The sequence below is a fragment of the Scleropages formosus genome, chromosome 11 (genome assembly GCF_900964775.1).
Source record: "Scleropages formosus chromosome 11, fSclFor1.1, whole genome shotgun sequence".
Taxonomy (NCBI): domain Eukaryota; kingdom Metazoa; phylum Chordata; class Actinopteri; order Osteoglossiformes; family Osteoglossidae; genus Scleropages; species Scleropages formosus.
The window spans coordinates 9,886,544-9,903,802 of NC_041816.1; the positions used below are offsets into that span (position 1 = coordinate 9,886,544).

At 46.0% G+C, this 17,259-nt stretch overlaps 1 protein-coding gene across 1 annotated transcript in view; it reads right to left on the reverse strand.

Moving 5' to 3' along the window:
* Positions 1-1,100: 1,100 nt before the first annotated feature.
* Positions 1,101-17,259, reverse strand: part of LOC108926744 (cingulin-like 1) — a 28,741-nt gene continuing 12,582 nt past the window's right edge. Inside the window, 11 exon segments of the mRNA XM_018739656.2 lie at positions 1,101-1,879; positions 2,014-2,177; positions 2,431-2,539; positions 2,852-2,976; positions 3,718-3,801; positions 6,350-6,439; positions 7,443-7,604; positions 9,412-9,582; positions 9,659-9,811; positions 10,079-10,183; positions 10,635-10,841. Coding sequence (XP_018595172.2) covers positions 1,744-1,879; positions 2,014-2,177; positions 2,431-2,539; positions 2,852-2,976; positions 3,718-3,801; positions 6,350-6,439; positions 7,443-7,604; positions 9,412-9,582; positions 9,659-9,811; positions 10,079-10,183; positions 10,635-10,841 — 1,506 coding nt within the window. The 3' untranslated portion in view covers positions 1,101-1,743.

Sequence of the window (17,259 nt, forward strand, 5' to 3'; positions counted from 1 at the left end):
GTGCTTCCTACCAAAGACATGTGTTTCAGGAAAATTAGTGATTCTTTTGCCCATGCTGTGTGTGTGTGTGTGTGTGTGTGTTCGACTTTGCTTTGGTGTACAACTGGGTCAATGACAGTAGGCAGTTTAGTGCAGTGTGCCCAATACTGAAAGTCACCCTGAATAATTGTGTCAGTTATTATTGTAATTAAGAATCACTGTAATTTGCTTTGGAAAAAAGTATCTTCTAAATGTACAAATGTAAATGTCTCTCGCTGATAAGTTGTCACGAGGCATGGAAAATCAAAATTCAGTCCTTGTAAACACAAAGAACTAGCTTGTAAGATGCAGTGGGTATTAAACGAAACTCCTCAAAATAATAAATAAAGTCAAATTCTCTAACTGGGGGTAAAACTACAGTACTGAACATTTTGATCAAAAGATTTTTGAATCAATGTCTCAAAGGCAAGTGATGAAATTCAGATAGGACATACAATAACAGAAACAATTAATTTAGCCATCAATAACTTTATTGCAATGTAATTTTTTTTTGCCTCTTGCATTTTCCTGCAGTATATGTACATAGAGAGGTAGTGACAGGACTCATTTCCACCAGATTCCTGGTGGTGTCACAACCAACAGCCATTGAAGCTTAAATCCAGCACACACAGCGACAGCGATGCTGGACGTTTCACTCCACCTGGAACTGAAAAGGTGCAGATCATCACAGTGTGGCTGTCTGGATAAAGGGATGCTTAAGAGCACGATGCCTGGAGAAAATACACATTAACACTGCTTACATTTACATTTACTTGTTGAGCAGGCACTTTTCCCCAAAGTACGTACAGCTCAGAAAACTCTCAACGCTGATCCTAACTCGGGACAGCCTCGGCAAGGAGAAGCAATGCTTTGCAAAAAGCTGACATTATTGGTCTTCAGCTGAAATGTATATAGAACACTGTGTAATATAATGGAAAAGAATGTGAAAGAGTACACGCTGTTAAAGACAATCCTTACAAATAAAGTTGCATGTGTAGAACACGGCATGAAATAACTTAAGGAAATGGAAAAAAACTAAACCAAAATTATTCTTAAATCTGAGTGAAGTGGAAGCACTGCAATGCAAATCCAGTACTTTAATGTTTTTTCAGCATATAAAAGTCAGTTTACATGAAGTACTGTCTAACTGTCTACGTTACACTTTTATAAAAACAGAATATATAACATACATTTAAGAGGTTTTCAGTTCAGGGATTCAAAGATCAATACTGGGTCCAATTTAGTCTTTTTTAAAAAATGTACATAGTAAGTAAACTATATATGTAGTACGCAAACAGGATGTTTACAGGCTTTTCCCTTAAAATGTTCACCTTCGTTTTGCAGTTCCTTCACTTATAACAGCTCAAGGTGCGGTAATTTTAGATGTTTCATGATTTCCAGTTGTTCCACAATCAGAGGAATAAAGACAAACAAAAAGTTTTAAGAAAGCAAATATCTTCATATTATTCAAAACACAGGATGTGGTCATAATGACGTTTTACATAAATATTATTGAAACTGAGAGATCCGACAAAGGAGGCTGAATTAATAGACAACCTTCAAGCACAGACAACAAGGCACATGCTATTGGTCCACCCTGACGTGTCCGTGAGCCGCAGCCCTGCAGGAGTAAGTAAAGCAGCGAGGCTGTTCATGAGTTCATCAGCTCAGTCAGTCCTCTGGTCCTTTGGCTCAGGGTCCCTCCCCAGCATCTGCCAGCAGTGGTCACGAAGTTGTGTCCTGGCTGGAGCGCTTGTAGCCTGAGGCTGACCTGTAGTAGACCTCTCTGTCTGTGCTGACGTCGTCGTCGTCATCGCGGTCAACGAGGTCGTTCAGTGGTGCAGCGGACGCCGTCTTGCGCCTGGAGGAAAGTGAAAATGAAGAAATCTGGCGTTTAAGTGAACCTCTTCTATTTGTGGCTGCGCAGACTTTGGGTGTGTGGACATGTGGGTGTGCGGTGGAGCTGCATACACAGTCCAGGTGTACGTTCCCCACCTCATCTCGTTGCGCAGTGCCTTCAGCTGGCCCTGGAGCTGTTCGTTGGCTTCCGTCTGTTCCTCCAGCTCCCGCTGCAGCTTCTTCTTCCCGTGTTCCAGGCGTTCAATCTCTTCCTCTGCCTCGCTCATCTGTCTCTTCAGGGCCTTCAGGCGCAAGTTGAGCTGTGGGGGACGAGGGTAATGGGGCAAAATGTCACCTGCACACCACACACAGCACTTAACACACCTACCTTCCTAACCCACTGACTGGTACAGGGTGCTATTCGAGGGCCATTGTTAAACACCCTCCCCTACCATTACATACAGGTGCTTTTAGACATGATGGGTTATCTCTGTGCCTGGTGCTTAATCAAAAGGTTAGCTAAAAGATCTGAGGATTCCAGCAGTGAAGAGGAATGGGTCTTTCTTTCCTCACCTGATCCTTCTGATCCTGCAGGGAGAGATGCTCATCATCCACTTGCATCATCATCTCCTTCACTTTCCTCTCCAGCCTGCGGTTCACCAGCTGAAGGTTGGCACGGTCCCTGACAGCCAAAGCAAAACTGGGTGAGCCCTGCGTTAGTACAGTCCCTACAGCCTGAGACTCCCGGCTGGCACACAGCCACGCCCACTAATGCCCAGCTTCCACTGAAAACTATGCTTTTTACTGCTTGGTCCAGGAAACATAGGAGTGTCTTGTTGGGTAGTGTGTGCATACATCATCGGAATTCCCTCATTTCCCAGATTCACAGGTAGTGGAAATTAGCTGCATTGAGTGAAGAGTTCAGGGACTACTGGGCTGTGTGTCAAGAGGTTTACACCAGATATCCCCAGTTACCCCAGCAGGGTTCCCTTACCTTTCCTCTGCTTCCAGCCTCTCCTCCAGCTCCTGGATTCTGGACTCCAGCTGTGAGACCAGGCTCTCCTTGTTGGATTTCTGGGAGCCCTCCAGATGAGCTACTCTGCTCTTCAGATCCTTATTCTGGAGGATTCGAATAAGTGTGTATGCACACACACAGAGCTTTCAAACCCTGATACACAGTTCCAGTGTAAGTACAGTAATCAAGTACAATACATTACGTACAATCATCTGCCATCCGAGACACGTTTCTGTATTTACATTTATTCATTTTGCACACGCTGTTCTCCAAAGGGATGTATAATACAAGAGAAAACAAAAGAGTACTTATATTGAGAATGTGTTATTACAGGATAATCTACTGACAAATACTGTAACCATTAGTGGCAGTTGTAAAAAGAGGGAAACATCCGTTCTTTTATTGTCCCTGACAACTGAACTAGAAGATCTGGTTCTGCCATGAGCCATCAGGGCCTGGCTACCACAGCACCAAGGAAAACCATTTGCTCGGTGACCTTTTTAACATGAAAAAGACCTGTTATTCACCAGGTTCAGCTCAGTTCATCATAATGTATGCAACACCGTGGGCCCTGCATGTCAAAGACGTGACGAATACAGCGTAACTAACGGAAATGAGGGCCACTTCCCACTAAACCTATCTGGAAGATGATTGCTGAACTTTATCTTGGATCTAGCAAAGCAGTTGTAAAGGCAACACGGGTGTTGAGAGACTCCACTGAAGAAGGAACAGCAGCAGAAGTTAGAGCAAAGAAGGAAGTTTGTCGTTCTGGGTAACTAGCGCAGCCCGCGACAGGACGAGCCTGTTTTCCTCCAGACGGAAGGGAGATGAGCAAGGCCAAATACCTGTCTCTCCAAAGCGATCTTGTCGCACTCGAGGTCCTGTCTCGCAGCTCGTTCCTGCAGGAGTTCGCTCCTCATTTGCTCCACCTGTCATTGACAGAAAGGAGGAGTCAGCACCCAAACACTCACACCGAAACTGCGCACACAAAGCTGCCTGTGTGCGTCAAAGCATTTTTCCACGTTTCGTGAAAAGTCCTGCTCATTTTAATGGGTGGTGATTTCAGTAGGAGAGCATCTGACACACTTGTTCCGATTCTGTGTGAGCTTCCTCGAGACACTGCAACAATATAATCGGCCAGGTTAGGATCACTCAATAGATAATATTTTTGGACTAAAACACTGCCGTTTCCCAAGACTCTGAAACCTTTAAGGGTTACAGTAGAAATTAAGTGGAATCCAAACTAAAATGAAACCGATCATCCTATTTGAATGGACACCACCTCTACTAATCTGACTCATTTGTGACTGTTGGGCTGTTCAAACATCTGGATTCATGACTTTCATTTCCCCTCGCAGTTTAAGACCTCTGTTTCCGCCGTAACTTTGATCCAATAACAACAGCTAATAGTTCCATAATTTGTCAAAGAAACCCTATCCATGCTCAAAGAAACTCTTTTACATAGTTTTTTAATGAATCAGTGTACTTCTGTTTTTAACTCAGCTCAACTGCTTCTCAGAAAGGCTAAAGGTCCAAGGGGGGACAAACAAAATCCACACTTTAATCAGGAAGGTGAGGAGCCACTTTCCAAAGAAGCATACGGTACAAATTCACGTTACACTTACTTTAACAATACCCACACATAAAATCTATGGACACTGATACAGGGAGACATAGGGAGCATCTTTGCACATCAGAATTTCAGCCATTAGCCATTAGCCATTAGCCAGCAACGAACCACACAAAGCTAACTGTAGCTACCAGCCAGACAGTTTTTCTTTACGATAAAGCAATGATTAAAAGGCTACTTCTATAAATGCCAAAAAAGGCAGCCCATCCTCCTGGAAAAAAACACATAGCTGATGAACTCATAGTGAACCGAAAGACAACATTCTTCCATGTTACCCAATAGCTCTGATCCAGAGTGAGGAATCGCACGAGAAGCAGAAAAAAATGACAACGGATCAATATAGAATAGCTCGCTCTTTAATTGTAACGGGATCCAAGAAGGGACGATATTTCATGCCAATTAGCAGCAGACTGTGACTCGCTCTTATGAATGATGGCTTACATAACGGGAACACACAGTTAAGTGCTTCAGGGGGCTGACTCAGCAGAGTGGAACACAGTGAAACTAATCAGCTTTGGGAAAGGCTGCGAGAGGCGACGTTGAGGGGGAGATTATTCTCATTTGGGAAGGAGCAGAGCACCTGGTGCCAGTAGAGTCGCAGGTGTCCTTCCTGTCACTGCGCTTGGTGCAAGAGACCCGCAGGCCCGATGAGCCCCCCCACACCCACCCCTCGCATTCTACAGCCTCCCTTCACTGTTGCCTTGGCAACTGACCCAGCTTCCCGCAGCTACTTTACCAACCATTTGGATTTCCTTCACGGGGCCTAGATAAGGTAAAAGGTACCTCTTAAGATCACAGTGTTTACCCTTCTTATGTTCTTCCTCTTATTTTAGAGAGACAACGAAGCTGCTGAAGGAAACCTAGCCGCTCAGAGTCATTTGTACAAAAGCATGTTGTTCAGCTCATACAGAAATACCAAGTTTGGGGGTTTTGGAAAGGGAGCTGAAGTCAGTTTTCAAAGTCCTATTATACCATGCATTTGTGAGAGGACTTTTTATTCTGTACTGCAGATGGACTTATTGTTTTAATACTTACATCAGACAATACGCAACACTTTACCTTCGGAGCACCCAGCAACAAGGCATCTTCTTAGTATCTGTACTGTCAACCATCACGATCTATGTCGGCTTCAAATTTGTTGCACATTTGCTTGGTATACTCTGAGATGGAGCTCCTTCTCGCCCTTGTGTTCAAAACAGCCCCCATCAGCAGCTTTCAAAATCATAGTGAAAATCCTGTGTGTCCGGGGCCTCTCTCTGCTGCTGCTCCCCAAGGACACAAAAACCATGCACTTGTACCAGAACTAGATTTTCCTTTACAATGCAGTAACAGCTCAGTGAACTCAAAAGCCTGCAAACTTGAGATGTTTGGCAGCCTGCATATTTTGGCTGGGACTCTGCATTAAAAAGAGCCTTTTGTAACTGATGCATGAAAATTGGAAGGCACTGTTACACCAAGAGGGCTGCCTGCCAAAGTGAACGATTATGCAAGATCCTCTTTCAGCGCAATAATGCACTGCTCCTGCCTGAACATAAATCATCTCTGAACTTTCCCTGCTGTGGGAAACCCGCATGCAGGAAGGGTACTGTGGGCCCAAGCCTCAATGGTCCTAGGAAGCCATCAACGTCAGAGAGGACTGGCATCTTGGCACAGAGCACTTTGCACAAGAAGTCTGAAAATGTGGATCTGACAACATGCTGTGACCCAAACGAGTTCAGCTCTAGAAGTTTCTGCAAGACTAACAGATTAGCTTTCCCACTGGTTCAGTGAGTTACAGCGAAACATAAGGAGAGGGCTGGATGGTTTTCTTTGAAGACTGACTTGTGATCAATGGCAAAGTGACTGACCTGCTCCCTTCCTTGGTCTATCCGGTCCATCAGCAGGTCCGCACTGTTACGCTCCTCCTCCAGGTCCATCTCCAGCTGGGAGATCCTGTCCTGGAGGGAATAATGTCCAACCATCATCATCATCATCATTAAAATCCTTCTTACATCCACTAATCTGGGTTCTCTTGCCTTTTGAATATAATAGTTAATAAAATTAAACGACTTTGAAAAGATAACTGAGACTGTACTTATGAAATAAGAATACTTTCATTATCCTGCAAAACGAGACCATCTTCATGCTTTCTGCTCTACCATTTCCAGAAGAGTGAGGATTAAATGACATGTTTTCTATTGACCTTTCAAGCTGTCAACACTGTGCTTGTACAAGATGGTTGTGGAAACTTCCCCTTTGTCATATTTTGCCAGCAGCAAGGCCGTTAACAGCAGCGTGACTCCTGTCCACGTGACAAGCTCCTCTGTCAAGTTCAGCAAAGCTTTGCTATTTGCTGAAGGACAGGGAAGAAAACTGACCCTGAAAGAGAGCTGCAATTCAAGCTGAACTCATTATTTCTGTAGATCAGGGCTGGCCAACCTGGGTCCCCAAGAGCCACAGCACATGCTGGTGGTTGGTATTACCTCAGCTCTCAATTACTAAATAATTATTATTACTGAGTAAGCCACCTGACCTGGTGTTGAGGTGTAAATCAGGTCGAATGTTTTGTCTCAAACTTCCAGGATTATGGTTGGCCACTCTATTCTACATTCTGGGTCTGCTGACAATATTGTGACCTAGGCTGTTGCCATGCACTCTAAAGGTCTCTGGTTCGAATCCCCTTCCTGCGGTAGTACTCTTGATCAAGTTACTTATGTGGAAATGGTACAGTAAAATACTCTGTTCTGTAATTGGGCAAATAACTGTAACATTGCTTATTTATGTAACTTCTAACATTTTAACTTGGACAAAAGGTCTGAGATAAATGTTAATCATAATCATACACAAAACACTCAACAGTACCTGTAGTAACTTCAGTCTCAGCACTGTCTATCCCTAAACAGGACACTGTATTTTGTCTTTTTTTCCAGTTTGAATATGTAATATTTGAATGCATGGTACCTCCAGGACTTTGACGTGCCGGGGTTTTCCATCCTTGGAATGGGACACAGTCTCCAGTTCCACCTCCAGGTCATAGACCTTCTGGTCCAACCTCTTCTCCCTCAAAATGGCCTCATCCCGCTCCTTCTTACACTGCCTGAGGTCCTCCTCCATGTGACATACCTGTGAAGCCCACAGACAAACCATGACTTGCAGCCTTGCATTGTTCATTTGAGTGTATGTCATCGAACCCAGAGAGCACACAGTGCCAATTACAGACATGGCATTACTGAATTAAGCCCATCTCTGCATTGAAACACTACAGTCGGTGTAGCTGTTCCATATCTCCAGTTTTTATATCGCTTGGAGATTTGAAAAATCCAGCATCTCTTCAGTATTTCCAGTTTTAGGCAAGATGTATAAGGCCTACATTCATTTTGAAGGCACTGTTTAAAAGAACCTATGAGAAACAGGAGTTTTGCGCTTTGTTTGTATCGTGGAGCCTCTCTTTTTGCTACTGAAAACAGGGGCAGGGCACTTTTAACTGGAAAATGCTTTGAGAGAAGACATTGTGGATTGACTGAGTGCGAATGTCTGGTCTGTAACCTTGCTGTCTGTCTGTGCTGGGTCACAGAGAGCTGGGTGACAATGGGCTACATCAAGAGATGAGAGAGGAGGGCAGGACCACAGAGGCAAGCGAGGAGAAAGGAAAGGCGGTTCAGCCAGATCTCAGCACTGAGCCTGGACCCCTGGGTTTCTGCACTTCCTGCACTGCAGCTGTGCTCTCAACCCACACAAACACATGTGTGTTCAGAAGGGAAAAAAAAACATTCGACTGAACTAATGTAATTCATAAAGGTGCATCATGACTTTTCAGAAAGGCAAAGAATCTTGACAATAATGCTGACGCTGCCAATAGATAACAGCGTTCACATATAGTACTCACATCACACCCTAATGCACTTCCACGTGAATCCAAATCATATTTTATCTCCAGAACCTGCTGATATACAACATGGTAGTATCCAGCTTAGAGGTGACCACTATGAATCCAATAAACATGACACCCTTACTCCACAAATCAACGATACTTGATAAGGTGGAATACAAAGATAATGTGGAATTATTATTCGATGGCCGAGTTCACAGGCATGTGGAGGAGAGAATTCCCAGGATCTGTTCTTTCCCCAGCTCCACCCAATTTGAAATGAATTACATGGACTATTCCCATCTGCAACAAAAACATTCCCCGAATTCCTGCAAGGGCCGCAGGTTAAAGAGCACGGTTGGAACAACAGAGGAGCGGCTGGAGGTTAACACTACACCATGTGCACTTAACACACTGACGGAGGGGCCTCGCTGCTCATTGAGAAAGGAAGAGGACTAGTCAATGCCATCGCAGCTGCCTAGAATTTCACTGTAATGACGACAAATGAATGGACGCAGTGCCCACGTCTTTCTTTCCACAATAACATGAGAAGCTGTGACTTCTGTCAAACCGCCTCTCTGGGACACTAACTACAATTCATGTTATGACTTTCTCTTAGTGTGTACTATGGTAATATTGTGTGTTTGTGTGTACAAGGTCGGTTCTTAGAATTTCACAAGAGACAGCCCGCACTGTCAGCTCAACTGACAATGTGCGTATTAGTCAAGGTTGTCTGTGCCTATGGATAGGTCTCAGTTTGAGAAGAGTCACATATTCCAGAGGGAACCAGCATTCCTGACACGCCTTGACTCCGTGGCTATCTAGACCTTTAACCTTTTGTGCTTCTTCTGTTAACCCGCAGGGCTGGAAGAATTCCTTATTTTAATGCCCAATTTAATCTTTTTTAACCCTGAAATGCTGAAGAGTGCATCCAGCCTCCCAGTGAGGCATTCCAGAAGCATGATCTCACAGTCCAGCTGTGTTCTAGGGAGCAGGGCAGGGCTGCACTATGCTTTCCACACACAATGCACGATCTTCCCGGTGGTCCCGCTTCCAGCGTACCTCTTCCTCCAGTTTGCGTGCAGCCATCCGGGAACTCTCCAGCTCCACACTGCGATCGTGCAGTTGTCTCCGCAGCTCAGTCAGCTCCTTGCGGTTCTTCTCCTTGTACTCATCAATCTGCACCTGCAGCTCCTGGGTGGAGTTCTGGGAGGCCTCCACAATCTCACCCATCTGGGAGAGCATTTCATGGTAAATTATTGCACAAAGAAACGCTCGAGTAAATGTGCAGTGCTCCATCTCCCTTCACCTCCTTCTGCAGCTTCTCCACAGTATGGTCCAGCAGCCTCCTCTCATCCTCAATCTCATTCTTGGTCCTCTGGAACTGCTCCTTCTGAACCCTCTCTTCTTTCAGCCTCTCATTAAGCTCTTTGTGGTCCTGAGTCAGTTTGGTCAGGTTTCTCTGCAGGGTCAAACAGGGGACAGAACTGGTGACAGAACTTATCAGTGCAATAGTCATAATGGATGCCATAATGGATGCTCGTCGTGTGGATTTCTTTAACAGCTGTACTTTAAAATTAAAAACATAAATAACACTCGTTTGTTTAGAACGGTGTCCCTTTGTCATATAAAAATAACGCTAAAAGTGAATGAATATGTGAAAGTGAATGCTGTTTTCAACTGCAAGGTCAGCAGCTTGACATGGGCACAAGCGCACTGCTCCACTAACCTGCACATCCTCAAGACGTGTGGTTAAAGCTCTGTTGGCACGAGACATGGCCTCCTCCTGCTCCTTTACTTCAGCCAGCGACTCTTCCAGCTGTCGATTTTCCTTCTGTATAGAGATACGAGGTGAAATCGGTGATGAAATCAGGTCTTGAATTCAAACCCAGTTCCCGTGGTTCATTATGTTGTAGGTTTTTCCACTAATCCTGTTAATTTAATAAACAGATGAATCATTTCAATACTTTTAATAATCACTTGAGACTGCACTTATTTTGCTGTGTGTTCAAGAAATCGTCATAATCGGAAATTAGGAAAATAATGCAACAACACTGCATAAAACCACAATGCAGAACTTGCAGCTTGATGTGAACTTGTGACAAATCAAAGCAGAACTGGTTTAACATTAAAATCAGCAGGAAACGGACTTTCAGTGTTTATGGGATCATCAGTTTAAACTCCTCTCTATGTGAAACTATTTTGATCTCAATACATTACAGACCATGCGTTTCTCATTTTAAAAAAGGATGAGGTTACTGGAGGGCATGACTGAATCAGCTCACCTCTAGGTGGCGCACTCGCTCAGCCAGGCAGTTTTCCTGCAGCTTGGCCTCGTCAACGATGCGGTTTAGCTTGGCAACCTCATTCTCCAGCTCCTGGGCCCTCCTGCGGAGGCGATCGGTCTCTAGGGCCAGCCTCTCTGCCCTGCTCTCCGCCGCTCCGCGTGCCGCCTCCACCTCCTCCTTCTCCCGACATACCAAGGCGTTGCTCTGGGGGTGCAGGTGAGACGCGGTCAGTGCTGACGTAGCTACATCTCATCTCATCTCTCCGCTCACTCCCCCAGAACGGTGCTGCCCAGCGCCAGCCACACGGCGGAGCAGGTCCCTCAGTTGGGAGAAGAGCACCTCACTTTGCCTGCCCAAGTGTTACATAACCGGATTTCACAGCTCACATCCTGCGCCCGCAAACGGCACTTTCCACGGCCTCACACGGAGGCATCGCTTTTAAAACCCCGTTAAACCATCCACCCAAGTAGCCCTTAACCCTGGAGAAGAAAAGGCCGACACATGAGGGAGAAATAAAAGTGCCCGTGAATGTCTCAGTGGACAGCTCTCCCGGTGTGGTCCCAGGCAGGCAGCATGCCACCAGCAACGGCTCGACAAGTTCTGATGAAGAGCGCAGCCCAGTGCCTTTAAACAGTCCAGTCAAGTTTACTGGCCATGACTACATCTCATTCTGTGCCTTTTCAGCTACCCTGTCCGGTCTCATTTAATGCTCATTGGCAGATGTGAGCAAACTCTCTAATGAGCCAAGGGCTCTGCTGGTGGCACTGAGCCTTTGCATCTGCGAATCGCTGCCCTGGCAGGCATGGTGTAGGTACCCAGTCCCACTGATGGAAAGGTCCGACCCCAGGCAGCCTGAGAGTGACTGGAGGAGAAGGAAATCGACACACCGTGGAGTCTTCCCTGCTGATTCAACAGCGCCAACACATAGGACACTGGCAGTTCCCCCTTACAGTTCTCTTGACTAGGAATAAGGGCCGCTCAGTTCCCTTTATGAACATGCTTCTTCCCCCAAAATTTACTTCATGATACAAACTGTGTATGAGTGACAGAGAGAGAGTGTGTTCCACTGATGTATGGATGAGTGACCCATTGTAAGTAGTGTATCTAGCAGTGTAAGTCACTAACTACACTACATACAGTTCACTGGAAGTCGCTTTGGACAAAAGCATCTGCTAAATAAACACACACACACACACACACACACACACACACACACACACACACACACACACAAACACTTTCTGAACTGCTTGTCCCATATGGGGTCGCAGGGAACCGGAGCCCACCCGGCAACTCAGGAGGGGGAGGGGACACACCCAGGACAGGACGCCAGTCCGCCGCAAGGCACCCAAAGCGGGATTCGAACCCCAGACCCACCAGAGAGGAGGACCCGGTCCAACCAACTGCGCCACCGCACCCCCCTGCTAAATAAATAAATGTAAATAAATGTAAATTTAAATGTAAAGTGAAGAGACAAGGGAATCACTTGATATCTCGATTGCAGAGCTGGTCAGCATGAAGGCATGCATGTAGGTAGCGGTAGTGGGTAAGTAGGAGCAGTACGTACAGTGGTGGATGAGCTGTTGTGTCTAGACTTGGAAGGCACAGGTTTGAATCCCACCTCCAGCTGTAATATGCTTGAGCAAGGCCCTTAACCTAAATTGCTCCAGTACAAATTATCCTGCTGTTTAAATGGATAAATAACCGTAAGTATCTTAACCGTACAGTTGCTTTGGAGAAAAATGTCAGCTAAATGAATAAATGTCAATGTACATGCACACTATAGCCAGTGATGAGCTGTTAAAACAGAGATTTAGACCTGCTCTACAGAATCCAAAGTCTTTCAACAGCCCCTCATTTCCAAATAAAGTGGCTTGACCCCACCAGTTGATCACATTCTGCCTTCCTGGTTTGAACACGGATGAGGCGTGAAGTTATTCAATGCTGCAATGACAGATAACGAATTAAAACAAACTCTTGACCTGACCGCTGCCTGTTCAGCAAGTTCTCTACCTGCCCCCAGCCATCTGGTTCGAGGAGAGGGAGGGCTGGATCGTGTGTTAGCTTGGAGGAGTGAGTTTAAATACCGCAGGAAAATGCAGGGATGCTGGCCATGCTATGCTGCTAAAGAAAGCTTTGTAAAAACTAAGCAGAACTGCAGAAATTCAATGTGGTCAAGAGCAACAAAGCGTAAAAACTGAGAAAATTCCACCACAATTTACAGCCTTCAAAGCTTTTTCAAGGCAAATCTTAATTATGTCGTGGTGTAAGCCTCTGAAATGTTGGCCTTTAAACAAAACTGTCAGTTGCATGGAGATACAAGATGGTATGTGATGCCTTGAACGGCAGGGCACTGGGAACGAGCGACACTCACGCTCAGTATTGTCTGTGTGCACTCCCACAGCACCAGTGCTCAGGGAGGTGTGCAACTCTGCAAATGTGCTGTGTGCACATGACCCAAAGTTTGCTGCCTTCATTGAGCCTCAATGACGGCTCAGGCTACAAGACCACACTGAGAACAACTGGAGCGGCTGGACTTCTATGGCTCGTTTGCTCACAGCCCGTTTATTCGTAGTTCAGCATTTAACACCATTTAGCCTGAGAACCACGCCACAGACGTGACATCAGGAGCTGCACGCAGCCCCCATCCCGTCTCCAGTTTGGGTTTCCTGCTCCCGTCACAAGTGGTTCTCTCCACAGCACTCAAAGCAAAACCAGTGGAATTCAGGACTCAAACCAACTTAGACACAACACAGATGGACATGTACACATTCACACACAGTGACAAATCAAATTCAAATGGTAGTAATCCATCCGAACAGGACTAAACAAGTCAAATAAACGAAAAAACTCTATCTTGACATGAACCTCCCCAATTAATGAATGAAATCAGGAAACATCACAATGCCTTTCTTTAATTCTCTAGCCATGATATTTGAGGATCTCAGCACTACGGGACCCCAGGCAACCAGAGACTTTGAGCTAAAAAGGTCTGGCAACCAGTGTGTTTCATCACACATTATGTTGTCTACTATCTGACAGCAGTTTAAACACATGGGGTGGGATGAATGAAAACAGCTAAACGAACAGATTGCGCAGCACTCCATTCACACTGAGTTTAAACACAGCAGTCGGTAGCTCTTTGGTTAGGAAAAAAATATGATGGCGTGGACCAGGCACAGGACACCAAGCTCAGACCTTGGAGAAGGACCAAGCTACAATCTCACCTCCTTTCTCAGTGATTTCACTTCCCGCTCATGACTGGCCAGGATGGAGAGACTTCCTTAAAGGCCAGCTGTGAAAACAGAGCCCCCGATAAGTCCGCACGTGTGCTGGAAGCTCACTGACACTGTGACTAATGGGAGAAATGAGTGTGCATCTTGATAATTCATTTCCTGGACTGAAGTCAAAGTGAACATCTGCCAAAGTAATTTTGTGCCTACTTTACAGTAAATACAATATAAATGTAACCAATTGGTACAGCTCAGAAACAGGGGTGCGGTGGCGCAGTGGGTTGGACCTCCGTCCTGCTCTCTGGTGGGTCTGGGGTTTGAGTCTCGCTTGGGGTGCCTTGCAACGGACTGGTGTCCTGTCCTGGGTGTGTCCCCTCCCCCTCTGGCCTTACGCCCTGTGTTACCGGGTAGGCTCCGGTTCCCCGCAACCCTGTATGGGACAAGCGGTTCTGAAAGTGTGTGTGTGTGTGTTGTAACAGCACCTCATTTTTGTTGACTAGCTGTTACTTCTTTCAAAAGTCACAGTTTTTCCATTTTTACTGCGGGATATTCTTTAGCAACCAGGATTAAGTACCTTGCTGAAGCAGACACCTTCTGACATCTAAACTGAAATCTCTCGCGGTGAATTGACAAATGTTAAAAAGCACCTGTAGTAGAAGTGCTATTTAGACTTGATCAACGCTACACCCCAACCAGACCCCTTCGCTCGTCTACTTCTGCTCGCTTGGTGGTCCCGCGCATGAAACGTAAGGCACGGAGGTTCTCAGTTCTGGCTCCGTTGTGGTGGAATGAACTCCCCCTCTCACTCAGAACTGTGGAAACTCTGTCTACATTCAAGGAGGGTCTGAAAACTCACCTTTTCCGGACCCACTTCGCCCAAGATCTCATGTATGGTGTAAATGTTCATGCACCATAACTTCATGCTCATCCCCAGATAACCCTTTACACAGCTGCTACTCCTGTATTGTATGTAAATGTTTGTGTATCTTTAAAAAAAAAATTGTAGGAAGGTGATCAGTATTTGTCTATCCTGAGTTTTATACACCTACTCGTGCAATGAACATCAGTGCATAAAGTGGAAAGAAACAAATTAGATTTACTTAAGAATCACACATCTGTATCTATGTCTCTTTCTCCTAATGTAATGCACACACACACACACACACACATTTTCAGAACCGCTTGTCCAACACAGGGTTGCGGGGAACCGGAGCCTAACCCAGCAACTCAGGGCATAAGGCTGGAAGGGGAGGGGACACACCCAGGACGGGACGCTAGTCCGTCGCAAGGTACCCCAAGCAGGACTCGAACCCCAGACCCACTGGAGAGCAGGACCCGGTCCAACCCACTGCGCCACCGCGCCCCCCTAATGTAATGCACAAAGTGTATTTTCTCTGACATGTACGTCGCTTTGGAGAAAAGCGTGTGCTAAATGAATAAATGTAAATGTAATTTTAATGCATTGAACTGGGAGATCCCAGCATTCCAGGTAGGAGACATTAAGAGAATGATGGTGTGGGCGACTTCTGAACACCATCTACTGGCAATGCTTCAGGGATGCTTAACCTGAAGTTTCAAGAAATATAGTTCCAGAAACACGCGAAAAGCCTACGCCAAGTCACTCAGCAGAAACAAATAAAAAGTAAAAAACGATGTTAATAACCTTGGCAGTGGCAGTGAGTGAGTTTGCACTGCCTTATCGCAGATGACGTCCCTCCTTCTGAACCAAAAGCACAGACACAAAGTATTAAAGACGTAAGGAAAGTGCTCGCTGTGGAAATTGTAAAGTGATGTTTGAGAAGAACAGGCAACTTTCCAGGCCCCACAAGGAGGCTGTAACCCAAAGCACATCACAGCACTCTGGAACACTGTTAAAAACAGGTGGAAACATGGGGTGCTTGAAAGCTGCCTGAGGAACATGAAGACCTTTACAGGTACACCGTAGTCACGCTGATACAGGACCGCACTACCTTCCTCCACCTAAAGAAAATGAACATTGCGTGAGCAAATGGACTGTGTGAAGAACAGACTCCTCCAAAGAACGCGGCGCTCTGGCTCGTAAGAGCAGCCACTTCAAAAGACAGAAAAACACACAAGAAAAGACTTGGCCAGCGATATGCAGGCAAGGTAGCGATTATAAGATCAAACAATCTCTCTGGCAAGAGAGGGGGAAAACACACAAAGGGCTGTTTTGGTCACACTGGGCGAGGGCCAAGCCTCAGGCCTCCAGCAGGCAGATATGGGAGGAGGTGTCGCGGAGGACCAGCCTCTACCCAGCTGGGCCACTTGAGTCGACGTGAGACTGCACAGCGGCCTGCCATCCGTCTGTCGGCCTGTACAGGAAGAGGGGATGAGCTATACGTCTCACGCCAGGAGGAGGTGTGTCCAGCAGATGCAGGACTTGCTATCCTCTATTTCCCAGCCTTACTGAGGATCCCCTCAAACTGAGCTCCTCTCGTTGGAATGTTGGTCAGAAAGTCCTACAGTGAACTTTGGCTGACTGAGCATCAACATCAGCTGTTTCTGCTGAGCGTTTTCATACACACATCTACTTGGGAAAATTGCCTGGGACACTACAGATGTGTGTGTGTGTGTAACACTGTAACACATAGGTAATAAATCCACACAATTCATTGGTTGAGTCCCATTCCAGTTCTGCTGTTTCAGATTCCTGGCAAACAGGCAGAGCAAGTTCTTGATCGTAACCAGATGAATACCACCACCACGCTTATCTCCCTGTCTCCCCCGTCCACTAAACCAAGTACGCAATGCCCGGGACTCCTCCGCCATCCGTCAGCTGAGGAAACACATCCCCTCACGCCGGACTCCTCTCAAACACAGCAAACTGGAGGAGGAGGTTTGGGGGCAGATGGAGACAAACACAGAACACACACCCGGGGACGGGGAATAAAGGGGCAGCACTACAGACAAAGACTGAGGGGGCAGACAGCTCACAACGGGAAGCTGATGGAAAAAAAACCACTCAGGAGGTGACGCACTACTGAAGATCTGGGGTAAAGCGGTTAGGTTCACACAAAGGTGCAAGCCCCAAAATCTGCCCAAGCTTTGAACTTCAAATGCTGTCAAATACCATATTCCAAATAGAGTATTACATCATTCAGCAAACATAGCACTGATTGCAAACACAACAGTCTGTATAATTTGGATTTTAGGCCCATCAGTACATTTGTATACATAAAAATAATAAGTATAACGAACATCCAAAGAAGATGGACGCAGTTGTATTAATGACCCTTGCCAGCACTGACCTACTTTCGAGCCTCCAGCTTTTCCTCCATTATCACGGCCCGAAACAAACTCATCATTCATTGAGCCTGGCCCACAATTACCACGCTGTGAAAGGGGGAAAAGAGGAGGTGGGCGGCACA